At 38.5% G+C, this 22,107-nt stretch overlaps 1 protein-coding gene across 1 annotated transcript; it reads right to left on the bottom strand.

Moving 5' to 3' along the window:
• Positions 1–3,640: 3,640 nt before the first annotated feature.
• Positions 3,641–6,190, bottom strand: LOC110675599 (nose resistant to fluoxetine protein 6-like). The gene is made up of 4 exons (XM_021841026.1): positions 5,824–6,190; positions 5,444–5,759; positions 4,756–5,377; positions 3,641–4,692 (listed from the first exon to the last, which is right to left on the bottom strand). Exons 1-4 carry the CDS (start codon positions 6,098–6,100, stop codon positions 3,925–3,927), a joined length of 1,983 nt encoding a protein of 660 aa, XP_021696718.1. The 5' UTR covers positions 6,101–6,190; the 3' UTR covers positions 3,641–3,924.
• Positions 6,191–22,107: the final 15,917 nt, after the last annotated feature.

Here is a 22,107-nt window from a genome sequence, read left to right as displayed (position 1 = left end):
TAACTATCTATGTATTTTTTCCCATTTAATTGCCATTTTTTTCACTATTTTTCACTTTGCATTGAATAACTTCGTCCAATGGATTGTGTTATTATTATTTGTACAGAATTCGGGCCTTCTTGCTTCCGGTGTTTTTGTCCGCATTGCTTTCTGTAAATCTACAATAATTAAAAAAATGTTTCTCAAACTATCAATAAAATTTATTGTAACAAATGAGGCATTTTAAACTGTTTATGATCATTTTTTTATCCGACTGAACTTGCTGAAATGCTTCATAGACCTTAACTGTTTAATGCGCGTGATTAACATTTTATTGCAATCCTCATAAATATTATAACAGCGTTTCTCGTGCTCTTTTAATGAATTCAATCACAGGTTCCTTTTTTTACTTGTGCATTAAATTTTATCATGGCGATATTAGTGACATTACCTGCAACGATTCTTGTGTGTTCTCAGTAAATAACATCTACTTATGCCTCACCAAACAGTGCTACAATGCCTCCATAGATTCAAGGATTGCCGGTTCAACATAAATTCATATGTTTTTTCCAGAAATTTAATCATTATAAGGTAACCAACAAGCACACAGAGTCTTATATTTCGCCAAACTGGGCACATAGTACCATCACAGACCCATATCACCTACAGCAATGCATTTGGAGCGTTAAACGTTTGGTTGTTACTTAGGCTGTTTTCTTATTAAATTCAGTTACAACTGCTTCTTGTGTCCAGTCAATTCAATTCCTGTTTTTTTAAGTGAATTTAATCACCGTGCATATTTTCACTCTCAGTGAATTAAGTCACAACTGCTTGTAATGTCTAGTGAATTCAATCACTGTTTCCGATCTCAGTGAATTTGATCACAGTGCATTTTGGCACTCTCAAAGAATTTAATCACAGCGCTTCCTTTGCGCTCTCAGTGAATTTAATCACAGCGCTTTATTAGCGCTCTCAGTGTTAAATACACTATTCCTGATGTCCATCGATTTCAATCGCTTTTTTTTGTGTCTCAGTGAGTTCAGTCACATGGCGTTTATGCACTCTTAGTGAATCTAATCACAGCACTTACTCTGCGCGCTCAGTGAATTTAATCACAGTCCAACACAATAATCAGTTTTGTGTTCTCTCGGTGACTCCAGCACAAGATTTCATTGATTATGCTTACAACATCAGTTTACATAATTCGATTGAACTCATGGACTTTATTGCCATCATTATTTTAATTATTCTATTTAGTTCAAAATCCAATCCATCATTTTATGTGTCTGTGTGTGTGTGTTTTTTTTTTAGATCTTTCACCTCTTGTCTTCGAATCATTCTATTTCTTATATTAGTTATGCACAAAACTATAGATTTTCGACCAATACATTTTTTCTATCGAAAAAAACATATTTACTCCAAATGAATCAAATTTGTGTGATAAACCTCAAGATTCAATCATTGGTCAATTGGCTTTTTATTTTCAGTCGTATCCCCACTGTCATCTAATTTGAATACACGCCATATTTTTTCCTGTGTCACATCTCTGTCTTTACAGATGATCGTTTTTCCTATCTAAAGCTCATACAGCATAGTTCGGTATGTTTTCAGAACTGTGACTTTCAATTATTACACTTGTTTCTCGACGGACATCTATCAGCACTTCGTCATAACCCTTCATAAGCAACATTCGTTGTATAAAACCAATACCTTCTCATTGACCTTCTTCGTAGTGTTCAAAATAAATTTATTGTGCTCTGCAAGAGAAATCCACGGAATGCGTTTATCTAAAAATCTCGATATACCGTCGCAGTGGTAATAAAAATAATTAAATGTTTCAGATTTAACAACTTTGGAACATTTGCGTCCTTGCAGAGCGGAACAATCCAAGCCTATTTGGAATTTGACGTTGCGTTTGAATTGCGCGCATATTATCTACGCGTTACCGCCGCCGCTGGATGTGGATTTAAAATAAGCGCCTCAATACATTATTTAGGGTCGGTGTTCCCTTAGTGGACGGTCCCCTATAGTTGCACTAGTGGCTTTTTACGGCAGTTTCGCAGGTAATCGTAGCAAAATAATTTTTGACATGAAGATCAGTTGCTATTTATCTAAGTACCATTGACACACAGCTCGATTTTGTTCAAAAAATGATCGAAATAAATAGTTTTGCTTAAAATTTTAGCTCCCTTCCACCTATAGTTAACCTATTGTTCCTATAGTAGCACTACTAAGAGAAACTATTTTGTTATTAAACAAAATAGTTGATAAATTAGGAACTTTTTTACATCAATCGAACGCTTTTGATCCACACTTCAAAGGAAAAATATAAAAGTTTTGTAAAAATACGGTTTTGATTTGTGTTTTGCTTATTCCGTGAGGCTAGTGCTACTATAGGAACAGAAATTAGGAATAGTGCTACTATAGGCACATGTGTTCCTATAGTGGCACAAGCGATAATAAATACAAAAACATGAGTTTTCTTATGTTTCATAATTTTTCCACAAAGCCAAGATAAAAAGCTTTCAGATGATCTAAAAATAATTCCACAGGCTTTATTTTTCGATTTTATACGAATATTTGTTCTTAGCTATGCGGCTTTTGGTACATCGACCCTATATATCGAACGCTTTGAGCCGCCTCGATTGCCTATTTGTGGACAGATGCGTTTATTTCGACTACCACTTGCAGTCTTCTTCAGTGTCAGTTACTCGCATCCACCTTCAAAAATTAAACTGTTTAGCCTGACAACTGAAGTTATAGATGAAACAAGACCAGGAGCTTGAATTATAATTGCGCTATTTAGCCTTAGGAATATTAAAGCCATATCAGTCGCTGTAGATCAGTAGACAAATCGACTGAAAAAATAAAGGTTCATTGGCGAAGACGGTATCTCATAACATGCATATGCCTCTCCACCGTGATCAATCAGGGCAGTAGCGTCCAACAGAGAACCATCTTTGTCCTCCTTTTAACAACTTAGTGGTCTCACACAGTACAATACTTGTGTAAAACCTCGCAGTGTACTAGCAAAAAATGCCGTAGTTCTGGTCATATTCATGCGTCATTAGAAACATTAAACACTCGAGCTGTATTCCCTATCATTTCCTAACACGGTTAGAAAACTTTTCAATGTTGGCTTGAAGATAGTGCTTTTTAGTGTGAACACTGTAGTTGTCCCGATTGAACCCACATCACATCAAGTTGTTCAAAAGTTGAAATTGAACACAACATTAATGAACACTTATTAATGGTTCAACTTTACTTACCAATACACTTTTCATCCTGCCCATTGTGGCCCAGAACACACCGTACATACCTTATACCACCAGATATCGATTGAGTGTTAAAAAAAATTAAAAAGGCTGTGGCACTTATACAGATTTATTCGACAATAAGTACATACAGTTATAAGTAAACGAATATTATCACATTACACTAAAGTGTTTTTTACACGGTTTTTTTTTTGCACGTTTTATTTTTACTTATCCGTGTAAATAAGTAAAAAAATCCATGTTAATTCCAAATTTCGTGCAAAAAAGTATGAGAATATGAGAAAAAAGCCGTGTGAATTCCGAAATCCGTGTAAATAAGTAAAAAAAACCGTGTTAATTCCAAATTCCGTGCTAAAAAAGTACCGTGTAAATTCCGAAAGGTTTTAACACACCTTTCGGAATTTACACGGTACTTTTTTAGCACGGAATTTGGAATTAACACGGTTTTTTTACTTATTTACACGGATTTCGGAATTCACACGGTTTTTTTCTCATATACACGGATTTCAGAATTAACACGGTACATTTTCTACGGATTCCAGAATTAACACGGTTGTTTTTTTACACAGATTCCGGAATTAGCACGGATTATTTTTGCGCGGAATTTTTTCGCACGGCACGGGGGACCATGTAAAAAAAGACCTTAGTGTATTTGATCATTTGCTAACACTTAGCTTCGCAACAGCAACCGATCTAGTGTCCCAAACGGAACTTCAAAAATGGCACTCCACAGTAGTGTCACGCTGGTCGTCAGTCCAATGGCCCCCCATATCCGATAGAACGTATCGATTACACTGAAATACGCACTCGTTTTAGCTGGTGCCACCGACGCCATCACCAATAGCAAAATATGCAGCAGGTACATTGTGAACGATAGTCGCGACAGTGGTTGCCATATGGAAGCTCCCAGAAAATCATCCAGCAGACCCCCTTTGCCATTCACACATGCCAGGATTATCCACATCACGCATAGGCTGAAAACCGACCGGGATAAGGGTTCGTAAAAGGCATCTATCACGTGCGAAAAGTCATCGACATTCGTGGTATGGAATTGGTAATTGGAAAAGATGATCAATCCAAGCAACGTGAAACAAGCGACCCAACCCGCAATCCAGTAGCGCTTGGGAAGATTTACTCCAGTTTCTCTCGTTCTGTGAAGAATATAGCCGAAGCCAAGGCCCCATAGCCAAACGGCCATACGCGCATGTGTGGCGTAGTAGGTTAGCGTGTACCTTCGGATATCGATAACGGGTGCGAAGAAACTCAGCCGAAATTCGTTGATCAGAAAAGTGGTCAAAACACAAGCCATCGAAAGAACGGCAAGCGCTGCGATGACGATGAGAACCCGCTTTCCGTATCGCCACAGTGGGTAGATCAGCGCCGGAGCGATGATGTACAGCTGCATATCGACGGAGAGATACCACGTCCACGGCAAACACTGAAAATTGAGAATGATTTGAGAACTTGACAGTTGCGTACAGATCAATGTCATGCTTCTTGCCATATTCTGCGGATCGACGTAGTTCTGAATGTGTAGAAGTGCAGCCCACCAGTTTTCTAAGCAGCCTGACTTCAGGAAATCAAAATTCACCTTCCAGAAAACGCCTTCTCCCATATAAACCGCAAAAGAAACTACGAACAATATAAGGGCAGCTAACGGTGCTGTAATACGGATGTATCGATGCAAATACAGCATCAACGGATTGATCTTGCCCTTTTTGTCTAGCTCCCTCAGCATGCTCATCGCCACCAACATTCCGCTGAGTACTAGAAAAGTGTCCACGGCTAACATACCGCTGTAGTGGAGTAATGAAGCCCAGAAACCTCGAAGATACTGTACGCGCTCCGGGTTGTTCTCCCATGGTATGGTGTTTGACATATCATGAACGTGAAGCACTATGATCCAAATCATGGACAAAGATCGGATACCGTGGGCACACTCGATCATGCTGGACTTCTGCTGAGAACTTTTGACGCGTGGTACAAGATGTAGAATACTTCGTACGTTTCCTAGCAATGAGAAGGAGCTGTACAGCGGATTCACATCATGCTTCATTCCCAGAACAACGAACTCGTATAAAGTGCTGCTCAGAACACAAAGGCCTATGATGGAGCTGAAGACACTGAAATAGAAAGTCAGTTGTTGTCTTTGAATTGGATTTTTTTTACGTGACACAAGAAGCACTTACATTGCAGTGATCATCGCTCCATTGTATCGGACTTCTTCGTCCCTAATGCACAGTAGCTCCTGTTCAAACATCGGTATCACCATTCCGCCTTGGCTGTTCAAGTAATCTCCGTACAGCTGCTGAACGAAGTTCGGACTACAAGAATGGGGGATGCACAGCCCAGAAAACAAGGGCGCCATACTGCTTGGAAATGCTCCAATAAATGTGCAGTGTTGCATGCGAGTTTGCTGAATCCCTCTACACTGATCAACGTTCCCCAGTGCGTTGCCATTTTCGTGGTACATTCCCGATGGTATCTTTCCCCAGGAATCGAACCCTGTCAAAATGGAGCCTCACTGTTAATAACAACCTTCACAACTATGGATTCACATCACACTCACATTCCAGTCCGACCTGCTGGCGTTCCAAATAGGCTGCTGCCAATTGCCGTAAGGCGATCGCACACTGTCGATCGCTGCTTCCCTGAATAGTCTGGTCATCTACCGCCACTAAGTAGTCCACAAAATGTCGGTTCAACAGCAGAATTTCCTCGATGCTGATGTCCACGTCTCGCAGCTCGCGGGTCCCGTTTGCACTGTTCTGCTGAAGTTCGACCTTCTCTACCGGAATTCTGCCACTGCTAAGCAGGGTCAACGGAAGCAACCAAGTCGACCACATTTTCGGAGAATGTCCACCCGTGAGCCCGAATTCGAGGCCGAGTGTTCGCACAACTTAACTGTACGGTCACAAAATAACTAATGATTCACGAACCATTGTTTTATGAATTTAAGAAGAGCACCAGTAACCTGAGCTTGATAAGATAGTATGAAGTTCACGTATCTGCGAATTTCCCTTCCCTGAGGAAGATTAAGTCTAACGGAAGTCAAAACAATCAACGCAACTGTAACTACTAACACTGAAGCCTAAGTCTACCCAAACCAACCAATACTGATTACGAATCCGAACCAGTTTTGACCTGCGATAAACATAATCGATCAAAAATCTAGATCGAAGATAAAACCATGCGAAGAGTGGGTGAATCAATGGAAGCTAAATTTTCAAGCCACGCTTCGGCGAGAGCAGCCGTCGTCGATCCATGAATGAACCTATCTTCCGTAGTAAACTTTATCGCTGGTAAAGATAAGACATCGGGATTAGGTATATGTGGTATATGACTAACTTTGTTCAATGGTCTACATCTGGGCAAAGATGAATTCCCTCGGGCAGTGCGTTCGGATTATGTTCGGCAATCAATTAAGGATTTGCTTATCGGACGATTAGCAAATTGCAAATCGATAAGATAGCTAGCATGTTTTAAAGTGATTCAACGTCGTGCCTACAGAAAAAAAGAGTTCCCCATGAACTTTGATCAATAATGTTACAAGCATCGGATTCAATCTATTTTGGTTTCATTGAAAACGTTTTCAATCTTATCTCTCTCAATGTACAATGTTGTACCATGCCCACACAGTTACGGATCACCCACAGTGACGGATCACTTTGGCGTTCAACATCGGATAACTCGCTCAAAACATCAACGTTGATGTAAAACACATTTTTCCCATGTTATACTATTTGTCTCCTACCATTTGTAATTGTAATTTGTAATTGCACAACATTCAACCGCTAAATAACGGTGTATTTGACAAAGTTTAGTTGGTACCACACAGCTATCATTACATGGTCGTTTTCTGTAAGAAGTGCCGTCAGCATTCATAAGCTCCCACAGGTGGTAAAATTCAAATATTATAGCATAAAACATGCTCGTTCGCTTTGATTTAGTATGAATTCATCTTTGGAAAACATTTTTCTTGATAGTTGATTCTCAATACCGAATATTAGCACTTCTAACTAGTGATCCATAATATGGACCAGGAAATGATTGTTTACCACGGTTATGGATCACTTCCAAAGAATGTAGATTTCTGCCATTTTAAACATTGGATACGACATTTTCAGACAATAGCACTAAGGATAAAACTAATAAAACATCAAGGTTTGTAAATTTCATTTTTTAGCACACAAAAATGGGCGAAAAACTTGGTGTGGAAAGCAGTTCATGTCTCAGTTACTACAATTACTACAATCCTATGTCAATATTACACTCAAAACAAAACCGAAGTTCTAATTTGAAACAATTTAATTCATGCTTTTAAAATTAAAAATACATTTTCCATGTCGTTTTATTGAATTTTATAGGTTGGACTCCACACTATTTGATCCATAACTGTGGGGTCGTGGTACATCACACTACAGAAATACATTTACTTCAAAAGTACACACATTCGTGTAGATGGGACATTAACATCTTTTTTCCAATGTGTCAGCTGCTATTAAGATTCCCATTGGCATGGTAAATGCTGGACATGGCGTATCATTGGTACCTCGCGTATCTGCAGGAATATGAAAGATCCCTTTGTGTGGTCCTTAGCATCCTGCCCAGCAACTCTTATCCCTATTTCCTCGTGGTACTGGCCGGGGTACGAGCAACCTTAGGGAAGATCGGCTAACCAATTCCTTTCGGGACTTTGGTTGTATTCTGACAGGTAAGGGGGAGGGGTTTGCTTCTGTAAACGTGGAGCTTCTGTACTTCATGTTAGCGGATCACAGCAGCGTCCGTTCGCCATGTTAGGAGTGGCTGATCATCGTCCGAGTGCCAGAGATAAACTCTTAGCTAAACTGGGCACTATGCTCCTCTGGAAATCAAGGGGGTTGAACGCACAGGAACTATAGCGGGTAAATACGAACCAGAACAAACGATGAAGACCACCGCAATGTAGAAGGACTTGCGACGGGACATAAAACTGCAGATCTCTCAACTTCATTGGAACCACACGAATTCTCTCAGATGGTGGTGGCCAATCAATGAGAGAATTTGCAAGTTGGGGATCAAAGGCCGGTTCTTCAACTTCAGCATAATAAACGTGCACAGCTCTCACTCCCGAAGCACTGATGATGATAAAGACGATTTTTACGCGCATTTCGACGCAAGTACGACAGCTGCCCAAGCCACGGCTAGAAAGCAGGAAGAGTTCAAACCGACTATTGGAAAGCTCAGCGCTCACCGGCTAACAAGTGAAAATCGCCTACGACTGATTGGTTTTGCCACCTCCAAAAATATGGCCATATGTAGCACCTACAGGGGATAGGCAAAATTTTGCCCAAATTCAAATGCTTATCACTTTATGAAAAATGGATGAAATTTTATGCATCTGGAAGCAGTCGACGGCAAATTTGGTCCAGTTTTAGGAACTTACTTGGCCATGCATATTGGCCACTGGACACCGGAGATGTTCCGGATTTTCTGAGGTCATGTCCAAATGTCATTTTTGTCATTTTTGTCAGATGAACGGACATGTTCCGAATCGGCCACATCCCCGGGGCACCTGGAATCTACTATAACGTGGTCATGGCAGCCGGTGGTGCTGGAAATGCTTCGGAAAGCATAACCTTTGAAAATCATGAAGTTTGATGCCCATATTGATATGGTTCCGGATATGTTCCTAATTGACCACTTCCCCCATGGCACCTGAAACGTTCTGTAGAGTGGTCTGTGCATCTAATGATTCTGAAAACGCTGCAGGAAACATCATTTTTAAGGTTGATGTCCACTTGGATATATCTCCGGATAATATTTACATGATTGGAAATACAAACATGACTGACCATGCTTTCCGGAACCAGTTTTACGGAAATGGTCATATTTCTGAAGATTTCCAACCAATCTTAATGCGTCCGGTGGCATTCAACTTCCTATTAGTTCTAGTTTCTAGGAAAATTGCAAACATCTATCTAACTTTACACCGCACAAAAATACAAGCGACAGAAAAAATGACATTTGGACATGACCTCAGAAAATCCGGAACATCTCCGGCAGTGCCGCAGCGTGCGGTTGGCCAGGTTGGCACCCGCCAAGGGCGCCAGCCTGTGGGGGGCGCCAAAATGCACTCAGGCAAATAAATTAACGAATTTCATAAATTTTCCCTTATGAAGCATTGAAAAATCTATAAAAACCTATTTCAGAAGGCTAATATGGATTTCATATCGTTGAAATGATAGCCATAATTGAGAAAATTATTATATATATTGAACTTTTACAAATTTCATTGCACGTCTTATGAATCCCATTGCCGTCATGAGTCATTTTCTTAATGATACCATATTTCATAAGGCTATTATGGATTTCATATTAATTCGATGAAAATCATAAGTGCGAAGTATGTTTCACATCATTACCATATATCAATTTCATTAGGCTGCCTTACGATTCACATAGCTGTCACTAATGAGAAAAACTCATAAGGTTGTGATTATGAAAATTTGTAGCACGAAATCACCGCCATCGTTGAGATCCAACATATTGCGTCAAATTTTTCAGAAGTCCAGAAAGGAAGTTCGGCAATCCCGCATAGAAAAATACAATTCGTCTTATTTTTCAAACAATAAGATTCTCCTAGCTGATATAGTTAATATATCACAAACAGTGACTTTTTTGTTGGACAATATGAGTTCCAAAGCTCTAGACTATTAATAACGGTTTTCATAATTCACAGCAAACAGTAACAGTTTATAAAACTGTTCAGAAATTGTTAAATATTATGAAACCGAAAATATTTCGCAAATAGTGGCAGTATAAATTCATGCGCAACACACTTACACATATATGCATTTCACTGTATTTTACCTTTTTATTACAGTTTGGCAAACAGTTACCCGCAATAGTATTCGTTAACAGGTTAATAAGTGAACTTAATCCACTCTTGAAAAATTCTCACAACAGCGCAAGCTTCATAAAGAATTTGAAAAAAAAAATCAACTTAATCTTCAAACATTACAGTTTTTTGTTCTTCGCTTTATTCACAAATTTCATAACGCCAAAAATAATCATTTGTGACACCCACCCAATGTCTCGTAGCGCATTTTGTATGAATATTTTTCGAATTTTGTATGAGCTGTAACATCTTAAGGACACCACCCACCCCCTCCAGGGTTATGAAATTTTTGAATGGGCTGTTTTATTCTTTTTTAAAAAATTGTGTAAAAACATATTTTGAAAAAAAAAAACTTAAAAACCTACATCACTGATGTGATGTTTTTCTAGAGTGTTTGTTTTTGCACTATCTAAATATGGAAAAAGTGAAAAGAGTTAAATCCATTTGCTGGTTTGTTTTTGGCAAAAAAAAAATACAGAATCAGTGTAAAATGTCCAGAATTATTTTGTTCAACAGTAGCGCTGGTAAGTAATCAATCTGAATAATCTAAAATTAGCACGTGAGTCATTTGTTTTTCTCTTAGATGCGGATTCCATCGACGGAATTGACACGATCTGCTGTCGAACTGGGTGAGCTCTTTCAGCAAAATAGCTGAGATCTGAGACGCTGGGACTAGATAAAATGACCGAAACCAGACGGGTGCTTCACAGAACAAAACATGCAATGTTTTCACTTTTTTAATGTAATCTTTGTATCTTATAACTAGGTATCTTTAGCAAAGTTACGAATCGTATGAATGAACTATAAGAGCTATCTTATTCATCATACGATTTGTAACTCTGCTGAAGATGCTCAAAATGTATCATTTCTATTTTATGGTTTAAATGCAAAAGAACAATAACGTAACAATAACGAATACAGTAAAATAATCATTAAGCACCGAAAACTAACTATTACATAAACATTGTTCGTTTTTCTTGAATATTTATGGTTTTAAAGTTTCCTAATTATTTGCTGTACAATAAATTTGTCAAAAAATGGACGGTATATCTAACGTTTGACAAACTGTTTATGAAAATTTTTGTTCCGAATAATCGCCATATTTATATGGTTACATAACTTAACCGCCCATTCCCCACATTGTTATTTTCCCATTCACTGTTCAACAAATTGTCAAAAACGTTTGCCGAACGGTTGACGTATTGTTATTTTGCATGTTATACGTAGGGGTCCAGATATTGTCGCAAATTGTTGTGGATGGTTTGGGGAATAGTACCAATATGGTTCATGATTATGCAGGATGTACAATTGCGTGGATCCAGATAATTGGAAAAAGGAAATGGAAATGTAGATTTTAATAAACGGAGAATAATGGTCGAGTTGACGTCATCAAAATATTGTAGTACGAGTAATGCCATTGCCAATTTGTTCAATATCTTTTTGCATTAGGCTTGACCAACGTAAAATAGGAGCATGTGCAATACTACTTTGCTGCGTTTTATTGAGCATCACAACACGGCAAAATAGTTGGAAATTCGATTTCCACGCGTTTGCTCAACATTAAAATAAATTTCACCTAATAATGAGTAGGTGAAAGCATTGACATTTCTGTTAATACTCTGTATGAAATGTATTGTCAACTGAATATAAAAACTAATAATGAAATAATAATTTGTGTCATAAAAAGAAATGTAGTTTATATTGCTGATATAAGAAATTCATCATTTTTATTTCAATGTTCATAATGCTGTTTTATGAAATCAGCAACACACCACACTGGCGTGATTCAGATCAATTCATAAGGTGAATCAATGAAATACTTACCGATTTCTTGTGGCTAATAAACATAAGGGGAAATGATGAATATTCATAGTATTTTTGCCTGAGTGTGCGTCATATGCTGAATTTTGAAAGAGATTTATTTAATTTATTATTTATTAGGGCGTTTTTAAGTCACAATTTCAAAAGAAATTCCTTAACGTAGTGACGGAAAAGTTAAACAGAGCCTGAATCGCTTCCAAAGACTATTTTATATTTTGAATGGTTTATATTCATTTATTCCAAAATTTAACATTGTATTTATTTGCTAAATCTCTAAGTGATCTTGAGAAGAAATAATCAAGTATCCAAATACACTTGATGATGATTCATATTAATCACAACAAAAAATAACAAACATTCTATTGAGCGTGATTTTTTCGAAGACAAGCTCACTGTATCACAGATTAAATTCTCACAAAAACCTGAAGGAAACTCATAGAATCTTTCACAGGGTTCTCAGAGTACGGTACATAACTATAACAGAAAATCCTGAACATTCACACATGACGCAAGGTGAGTTCCTGACGGATTTCCTTTGTAAACTTCCTTACAGTTGGGCAACATATTAAAAAAATCACAACCTGGAAAACCCATAATCCTGAACAACATTTTCAGAGAATTTTGTGTCAGTGAAGAACAAACATGAGCAGAAAAGAATGAAATTAGTTTTTCCCTAGTATGAACCAAGTATTTATCACTGGAGAAGATGTAGCACTAACCAATTTTAGATCACATTACGATATCATTTCTGAAATGCAAAAAATCGTAATGAATTCTGCGCTTGTTCCAGAGTGCCGTTTTTTCAATGATTTAAACAATTTTCTATTTTCCGTGTTACAATTTGGGAATTGAAATTATAAATTTCACTAAATTAAATTGAAAAAGTTTTTCAATTAAATTTTTTCAAAGGATTTGAAGAATTTGTTTCTATTTTTCGGAAAAATCTTGGCAAAACAAGTAAAACAATGTTTTCTGTAGGAGTTGTTAAGCAAAATTATTATGATATATCTAGAAGCCTCTGCATTTTTCTTAGCAAATAAAAATATATTTAGCACATTGTATCCAACAGATTAAAAATGAAAACTAAATGGTCCAGCGATTTCAAGAAGAATTTCATTAATGCTAAGCTCAGCATTTTCTGCAGATGCGTCTCAAGAACAATAATGTTCCTACACTGAAATGAATTTTATTGTAGAAACTACTGAATCCATGGTAAAATTAAGAACAGCACCAACGATTTTCAACCGACTACATTAATCTGTTAACTCTACCAAAACATAGTCAACATCACTACACAAGAAAATTTCTTCTGTTGATTTAACCAGAGTTGTAGTATTTTTGACTAGAAACATTCTTGATTTGAGAAGTTTAGCATCATACTTTTGACCACACTGTGTTGTACGGTGGGTGTCACGGATTGATGCTACTACGGACATAGTCAAATTTACTGCACTGCTCAGTGATTTTGAACAGATTATAGTGAACTTAACAGATTTTTGTAGTCGGTTGAAAATCGTTGGTGCAGTTCTTAATTCTACCATGGATTCGGTAGATTATACAACAAAATTTGTTTGCGTGTATGAGTTACTTCAAAACATCAGATAATTTTAAATAGTTCTCAAAAAAATTTGTCTTGCACATCGTCCATTGATATTTGTGAAATATTTTAATATTCTTTAAATTAGTAGTCCTTCTAGTATTTTAACAATAATTTTTAATGACAATTGACTAGTTTCCCGAGAACCATGCTGCTGAAGTGGTAACTCAGGCATATAAACGGTAAATATAAAACTGGATTACTTTATAGATTCAATTGAAGTTGATTTAAAGGGGGAAAGGGCCCCTCTAGAGTCATATTGATGTTATAATTTATAATATTAACTCAAATATGTTTGCCATACGAGCCGTTAGTTTTGAGTTTTCTTTTGTTTTGTATCGTTATATAAAAAGATGAAGAGGTTTTGTGCCTCCTTAAGAAAAAAAAATCGAATGGAAATCAAAGGGGGTTTCCCTCTTTCAAAATTTCGTTTAAACTAAATTTCTTCATAACTGTAGTTATATAGTATAGTCAGGTCCGTCCCACTCGGGCTCAGATTGGGTACCACTTCTAGTACTGCATTTGGTCCCTCGGTAGTGCAAAAGGTACCCAAGTTTGACAGATCGCAGTACACTTTTCACGGCATTTTAGATTACCTTATGAGCCATAAAACTTTGGGCAACTGCAAGAAACATGGAGGTCTTTAATTTGTCTTTGGTATAGTGCTAGCTTTATGTGTACCGTTTGTATGCGTAAATTACAGCTTGAGTAGCATGGTTACTTGGAATGTTTTACGTAAACGGTAATCACATACAAACTCGCATCATGAAAACAAAATTAGCTTGGGGGCGCCCAAAGGGAGGTTTGCCAAGGGCGCCGTGAGGCCACGCTACGGCTCTGATCTCCGGTGTCCAGTGGCCAATATGCATGGCCAAGGAAGTTCTTAAAACTGGACCAAATTTGCCGTCGACTGCTTCCAGATGCATCCAATTTCATTCATTTTTCATAAAGTTATAAGCATTTGAATTTGGGCAAAATTTTGCCTATCTCAATCATTTTGCCTATCCCCTGTACTTCCAGCACAGCCTTCCATACCGATACACCTGGAGATCACCACAGTAGACAGTATCACAAATCGACCACGTTCTGATATATGGACGGCACTTCTCCGACATTATCGACGTCAGGACCTATCGTGACGCTAACACGGACCCTGACCACTATCTGGTGATGGTTAAAGTGCGCTCAAAACTCTCCGTCGTTAACAACGTACGGTACCGACGGCCGCCTCGGTATGACCTAGAGCGGAAACCGCATGTCGCAACTGCATACGCGCTCCACCTTGAGGCTGCATTACCGAAAGAGGGTAAGCTGGATGAAGCCCCTATTGAGCACTGCTAGAGAACAGTAAAAGCAGCCATCAATAATGCAGCTGAAAACAACGTCGGGTATGTGGGCCGGAGTCGACGGAACGATTGGTTCGACGAAGAATGTAGGCAGATTCTGGAGGAGAAGAATGCAGCGCGGGCGGTCATGCTGCAGTAAGGGACCCGACAGAACGTAGATAGTTATAGACGGAAACAGCAGACCCGCCTTAACCGGGAGAAAAATCGCCGCCTGGAGGAGACGGAGTACAAGAAGATGGAACAGCACGTAAGTTCTATCAGAATCTCAACGCATCCCGCAACGGCTTCGTACCACGAGCTGAGATGTGCAGGGATAAGAATGGGAGCATTTTGACGGACGAGCGTGAAGTGATCGAAAGGTTGAAGCAGCACTTCGACGAACACCTGAATGGCGCTGAAAGCACAGGCAATGAAGGTCGGGACAACGGTGGAAATGCCTTCGTTAGGTCTGCGGACGATGGAAACCAACCAGCCCCCACTTTGAGGGAGGTTAAGAATGCCATTCACTAGCTCAAGAACAATAAAGCTGCAGGTGAGGATGATCATAAAGATGGGCCCGGAGAGGTTGGCCATTTGTCTTCACCGGCTGATAGGCACAATATTGGAAACAGAACAGCTACCGGAAGAGTGAAAGAAAGAGGTAATATGCCCCATCTACAAGAAAGACTACAAGTTAGATTGTGAGAACTATCGAGTGATCACCAATCTAAATGCAGCCTAAAAATCATTATCCCAGATAATATTCCGTCTTCTGCCACCAGTAGTAAACGAGTTCGTGGGAAGTTATCAAGCCGGCTCCGATGACGGTCGATCGACAACGGACCAGAACTTTACTGTATGGCAAATCCTTCAAAACTGTGATGAATATGTTACTACCGATGACGCCCACGCGCCAATGGCCGAGCTAGCTCACCTGAAAAATTTCCTATCAGAGTCGTCACACGTGCTTGAAACTACTCACCGTAACAGACCTTAATATTCTCAACCTAAAATGTTTTCTTTCGTTGCATGCTAAGAACTAATGGCAAGATTTACAAACCAATCTGACAATTATATTCTTATCAAAAAAATAGCCAAGTCAACATTTTGGCTGATATAACTTCTGTTATACATCATTCTATATGAATCAATTCAATCGTATAGAATGCACGAAAAGGCTATATGCCTACCAAAGTGTAGGCTATATGCGTACTTGGCACGACTTTTTCAGACTTTATGCAATCAGAAATACGATGCCACTAAATTTGGATGAAAATAAAAAAAGTTTTCAGCAACGTTTTCGAACGCGGGACCTCTGGATTCAGAATCAACACCACTGTGCCACCTAGGGTAACATAATACACATGTGATTATTTGCCAATATCAATGCACTATGGTCCAGGAATCAGTTTTACGCGGAAAGATGCATTTTGAGCTTTAGAATGAAACATTAGACAAAAACGGTCTTCTACAAAGTTGTTTGTATTAGTAAGGTCCTTTGTTTGGTGTTATTTAAAATTAGGGTGGACCACATTTTCATAGAAATTGTGTAACTAACTTTCTTATTTGTAGAAATTATACTATACATGCTTCAGCAAAGTTGTAGACCATTCAATTTCAAGCAACTTTGCCAAAAAAAGTTTTTTTATATCTCTTAAATTGACCGATTTAGAGCTATTTTACTACGGTGACATAGGGTGGTCCGAACAAAATTGGTTTTCTGGCTCTAGAGTTTTCAATTCAAATTTCTCATCAAAGTAGTCTATGAAACACTTTTAGAGCTTTGAAAAATGCGTAGTTTGGTGAGTGAAGAAACTCGCTATCTCTTTCCGTTTGGGAGTTATTGTTGTTTTTCTCTCAAAAACATGCCTACTTCGATTGTGAATATTTCTGATTGGGGCAAACATAAAAAAATATCTTTTGAAGGCATTTAAAAGACAAAAAAAAGTTGTAAATTATATCAAAAAATTACAGATGTGTTATTTTTGTAACTCTAATAAAACACCTTGAAAATCAAATATTTTTTATCACAAAAACTTTAATAACTTTTGAACTAAAATAGATATCAGCAATATTTTTGCATGAAAATTTGCGTTTTGTTAAGTTCTAAAAGTCGTTCATAGACGACTTTGACGAGAAACTAATATTAAAAACACTAGAATTGAAAAACTGATTTTTGTTGGACCACCCTTTGATGATTAGGAAAAAATGCTCTAGATTGGTCAAATTTTGAGCTACAGAAAAACTTTTTTTGGCAAAGTTGGTCAAAATTCCAAGTTCTACCGCTTTGCCTAAGAGTATATACCAGTATTTTTGCAAATAAAAAAGTTGATTATATGATTTGTGTGAAATTGTGGACCACCCTAGTTTTGAATGACTCAGTATGAAAGCCTACATTTTTATAAACAATTTTGTAGAAGATCATTTTTGTCTAAAATTTTATTTTCATGCTCAAAATGCAAAATAATAAAGAAATACATACTATGGAAATCTTCAAAATAGTTTTAAAGCCCTATCTTTCTTATTTCAGATTTCTCGTCGAAGCGGTCTATGAACGACTTTTAGAACTTAACAAAACGCAAATTTTCATGCAAAAAGATTGATGATATCTTTTTTAGTTCAAAAGTTATTAAAGTTTTTCTGCTTAAAATCATTTGTTTTTAAGGGCATTTTATTAGAGTTACAAAAATAACACATTTGTAATTTTTTGATATAATATACAATTTTATTTTGTCTTTTGAATGCCGTCAAAAGATATTTTTTATGTTTGCCCCAATCAAAAATATTCACAATCAAAGTAGGCATGTTTTTGAGAGAAAAACAACAATAACTCCCAAACGGAAAGAGATAGCGAGTTTCTTCACTCACCAAACTACGCATTTTTCAAAGTTCTAAAAGTGTTTCATAGACTACTTTGATGAGAAATTTGAATTGAAAACTCTAGAGCCAGAAAACCAATTTTGTTCGGACCACCCTATGTCACCGTAGTAAAATAGCTCTAAATCGGTCAATTTAAGAGATATAAAAAAACTTTTTTTGGCAAAGTTGCTTGAAATTAAATGGTCTACAACTTTGCTGAAGCATGTATAGTATAATTTCTACAAATAAGAAAGTTAGTTACACAATTTCTATGAAAATGTGGTCCACCCTAATTTTCAATAACACCAACCAAAGGACCTTACTAATACAAACAACTTTGTAGAAGACCGTTTTTGTCTAATGTTTCATTCTAAATCTCAAAATTCATCTTTCCGCGTAAAACTGATTCCTGGACCACTGTGCAATGTTTCATGTTTGATGTATAGCTGGATTGATATATAATCTGTCAGTTTATACAACTTAACGCGATTCTATGTTGCACCATTTACTACATGTCTTGATGGGTGTCCAGCCATTTGGCTGAATGCCGTTTGGCCGAACGCCATTTGGCCGCACGGGTCGTTTGGCCGAATGCCATTTGGCCGAACGGGTCGTTTGGCCGAATGCCGTTTGGCCGAATTACGAACAAAAAATATAATGATCAAGATGCTAAATCGCTGATGTGTAGGATTCATAAGTGTGGCCCAATGATTGATCAGATAATTAATTTGTTGAGTTTTTTTATGCGACTAGACGTTATGTTAAGTGTTCCAAGAGAATGATAAAATCAATTCGTTAATTCAGGACGAAGTTGTGAACTCCACATATCGCGTCAAGACTCTAAGCGGATGATTTATTCGTCTCTGAATTACCAACGGTGTGCTAGGGTTTTAAATGTTTTAATGGTTTCATAAGAAATTTATCCTTCTTTTAAACCTAGGCTCTCGAAACTATAGAATTCGAAAGAATAGAGTAATACTGGTTTCATCACTATTGGCAAGAATTTAGCTTATATTTTGATTGGAAATTATATCCTCTTTAAATCATCGCCAGTTTTTTTAGACTTATACTGATTTAAAACCTTCTGATCGCTGGAATTATAAAATAATTTACTTATGACGATTCTAGGAATCAAAGCAAACTAATCGTGCGAACGAATAAGTCGTTACTGTCAAAAGCTGACTACAAACGCAATGCGAAAACCTCTGCTGGCACCTATTACCGCTAGCAGAGAAGTGAAAAATTGTTTTCATTTAGGATGTTTTGCAATCAGTGCCGTAGACTATTTCTTAGATTAAGAATAAGCTGAATAAGTTCTTTGAAACTCAGCTTTTAAATTCATTACAAGTGCATGCTAACTGTAGTTCACCATTGTTTTCAATTTCGGCCAAAACGGCATTTGGCCAAATGACCCGGAACCTTTTGGTTTCAACACAGATTGTCGTTTATGAATCATATTTGGGATTTATATACAACTTGTGTTGACATTGATAACGCTTAATTTGGCATCTTGTGCGATTCTGGTTTTTGACGTACGAATATGTGATTTTGGATGCACATTCTTATGTTGAAATTAAATTAGACAATTCCCATTGAAGGATTTGTTACAGTGTTAGATGAATACTCTTTTTCTCTCTCTGCTCTCTCTCATTATCCTTGCGACAGTAATTAACTAAGTGACAGCAACTAATCAATCGATAGAGTAACCGGTGCACCAGTAGGGTGGTAGCATATGAGATACCTTTTAGCTTTAAGTTCAAACTTGTACCGTGACAATAAGTATAAGTAATGCATTTTGGAATATTAACAAGTAGTATTTGTTAATAATGATATCACGCAGGTTGTGTGTTTGTACTCGTGTGAGAAGTTCACTATTCACTTTTGTTGGTGATTTTTCCGAGGTCGATTTTCCGCTGTCTTTCTGGTAAGTGTGGGTGTGAGTCAGAGAGGGATTCCTCTTGACTGTTTCACGAAATACTTCAATAGGTTATGGGCCCAGATTCCGCTGAAGCATGGAGAATCGCACTCGATCGCTGGCACCGCTGTTTAGCGGAGAAGAAAAATCGTTCCCGTTCTGGAAGGTGCGCATGGAGCAACATCTTAAGCAGGACGATTTGCTACATACACTGGTAAACACGGTTGAGGAGGAAACTTTCTTCCAGCCGGTTGCAAACGCTACTGCGGCGGACGAAACAGCACGCAAGAAGCAGCTCCAGAATCGAATCAAGCAAGAAAATTTCGCGCTAAACGAATTCTGGAACGCATTGAATGACGAGACGATGAGCCACGTGATTAACTGCAAATCGGTGAAGGAGGTAATGGAAAAGCTGCAGCAGATTTATCAGCCAAAAGGGGAAATCGCTATGGTCGGACTACGGTCCAAATTATATGTACTCAGCAACCGTCGATTCCAAAGTCTGAAGGACCTGTTTGCTGCTCACCATGACATTGTGCGGCAGCTCGAGACCATGGGAGAGGCGGTGGAGCACATGGAGCAAATCCATACACTCCTGGTCGCTATCCCAGAGCAGTTTAAACATCTGCTGAGCGCACTGTCAGTGGTTCGCAAACAGGAACTGCAGCTGATGACACTGGAACAAATCAAGCGCATATTCTTGGATGCTGATGAAGCCATGTCAAAGCAGGTTGCGCTACCGCGGCAGACAGCGTTTATTGGTCAGAAAACTCGGAAAAACCACACACAGCCGCAACACTCAGCATCACATAGCAACAGGAAACAGATGGTGTGCTTTGAATGTGGCAAGACTGGCCACAAGCGTCGTAATTGTTTCCAGCTGAAGAGGAAGATACGTCAAGAGCAGCAGAATTCAACCGAAGATTTAGCGGCGGCCGTTTCGAATGTGGCTTTGTTGGCACAGCTCAATGCTCCCGAGATCGTCGCACCCCCGGTGCAAGAAGACTGCTCCCTGCCTTCCCCGCCGGAAGGTGATGGTGTAGATGCAGAATTAGTCGAGGTCGATCGTCAGAACGGTTTCAAGGTGAGGATTCCCTTGGAACGAATCAACATGGTGCGCCGTGAACAAAATCATTGAGGACGATAAGCAGCGTGACATCAAGGTTCGTGAGATGGCGCTGCACGAGATGCCCGTTACCTTGCCCATGTATGTGGACACGGGAGCTAGTGCACATATGCTTCGTGAGATGCGGTATTTCAGCCACTTGTGGGACATGGTAGGTGATGAACAATCCATTTCTATGGCCAACGGTGATAAGCTGAAATGTAAGCGAATGGATAATGCGGTGTTGAGAAGCAATGTTAACAATAAACGTTTCCGTTTGAACCTTTACAACTCCTATTTCATTCCTGAACTACACTGTAACTTAATATCGGTATCAAAAATCGAGGAAACTGGTAAGAAGGTTATTTTTTGCAAAGGGAAAGTAGAAACCGAGGATGAATCGGGGCAAGTGATAGCAACAGGCAGGAAAGTCAATGGACTTAATGCCCTGGATGTGAGCCTTGATGACACTTCAAGTGGTAACTGTGATTATGCAAATTTGGGAAAGATTTCAAGTAATGTTAATATCTGGTATAAACGGTTTGCTCACCTAGGAGAAACAAATATGAAACGGTTGCTTCAGCATCATATGGTGGATGGACTCGATATTAAACTTGAAAGTGAGGAGCTTGACCCTATCGTATGCAAAGGTTGCTTAATAGGTAAGCAAACACGTGAAGCGTTTAATAAGGGAGGAAAGATTCGCTCAAAGAGGCCACTAGAGTTGATTCACACCGATGTGTGCGGACAGATGACTGAAGAAACTTACGACGGGTACAGATATTATGTCTCCTTCATTGATGATTAAATCAGTGAAATTTTCACTCATTTCGTAATTGTTTACCTGATCAGAAATAAGAGTGATGTGTTCCAAAAGTTTGTAGAGTATGAAGCGTTGGTTACTGCTCAATTCAATTTGCGAATTTCAAAGTTGAGGTCGGATAATGGTGGCGAGTATTACGGTAAAGAATTCATGGCCTTTTGCGCTGACAAAGGAATCCAGATGATACCTACCGCACCATATACCCCTCAACAGAATGGGGTGAGCGAGCGTATGAACCGCACCCTGATGGAAAAGGCAGTAACTATTCTACAAGAAGGTGGAATGCCTCATAAGTTGTGAGGAGAGTGTGTCTCGGCTTATCTAACAAACAGAAGTCCGACTAGAGCATTACCCACATCAAAGACACCTTATGAAATGTGGTTTAACTGTAAACCAGAAGTGGGGAAAACTAAAAGTGTTTGGTTGTGTTGATTATGCACATATCAACAAGGGACATCGTAGTAAACTTGATGGCAAGAGCAGAATGCTGGCCATGGTAGGCTATGCTCCGAATGGTTTTTCGTCTAT

The sequence above is a fragment of the Aedes aegypti genome, chromosome 1, assembly GCF_002204515.2.
Source record: "Aedes aegypti strain LVP_AGWG chromosome 1, AaegL5.0 Primary Assembly, whole genome shotgun sequence".
NCBI lineage: Eukaryota > Metazoa > Arthropoda > Insecta > Diptera > Culicidae > Aedes > Aedes aegypti.
The sequence above is the reverse complement of the archived record's forward strand: the minus strand, read 5'-3'. Positions and strand labels throughout refer to the sequence as shown.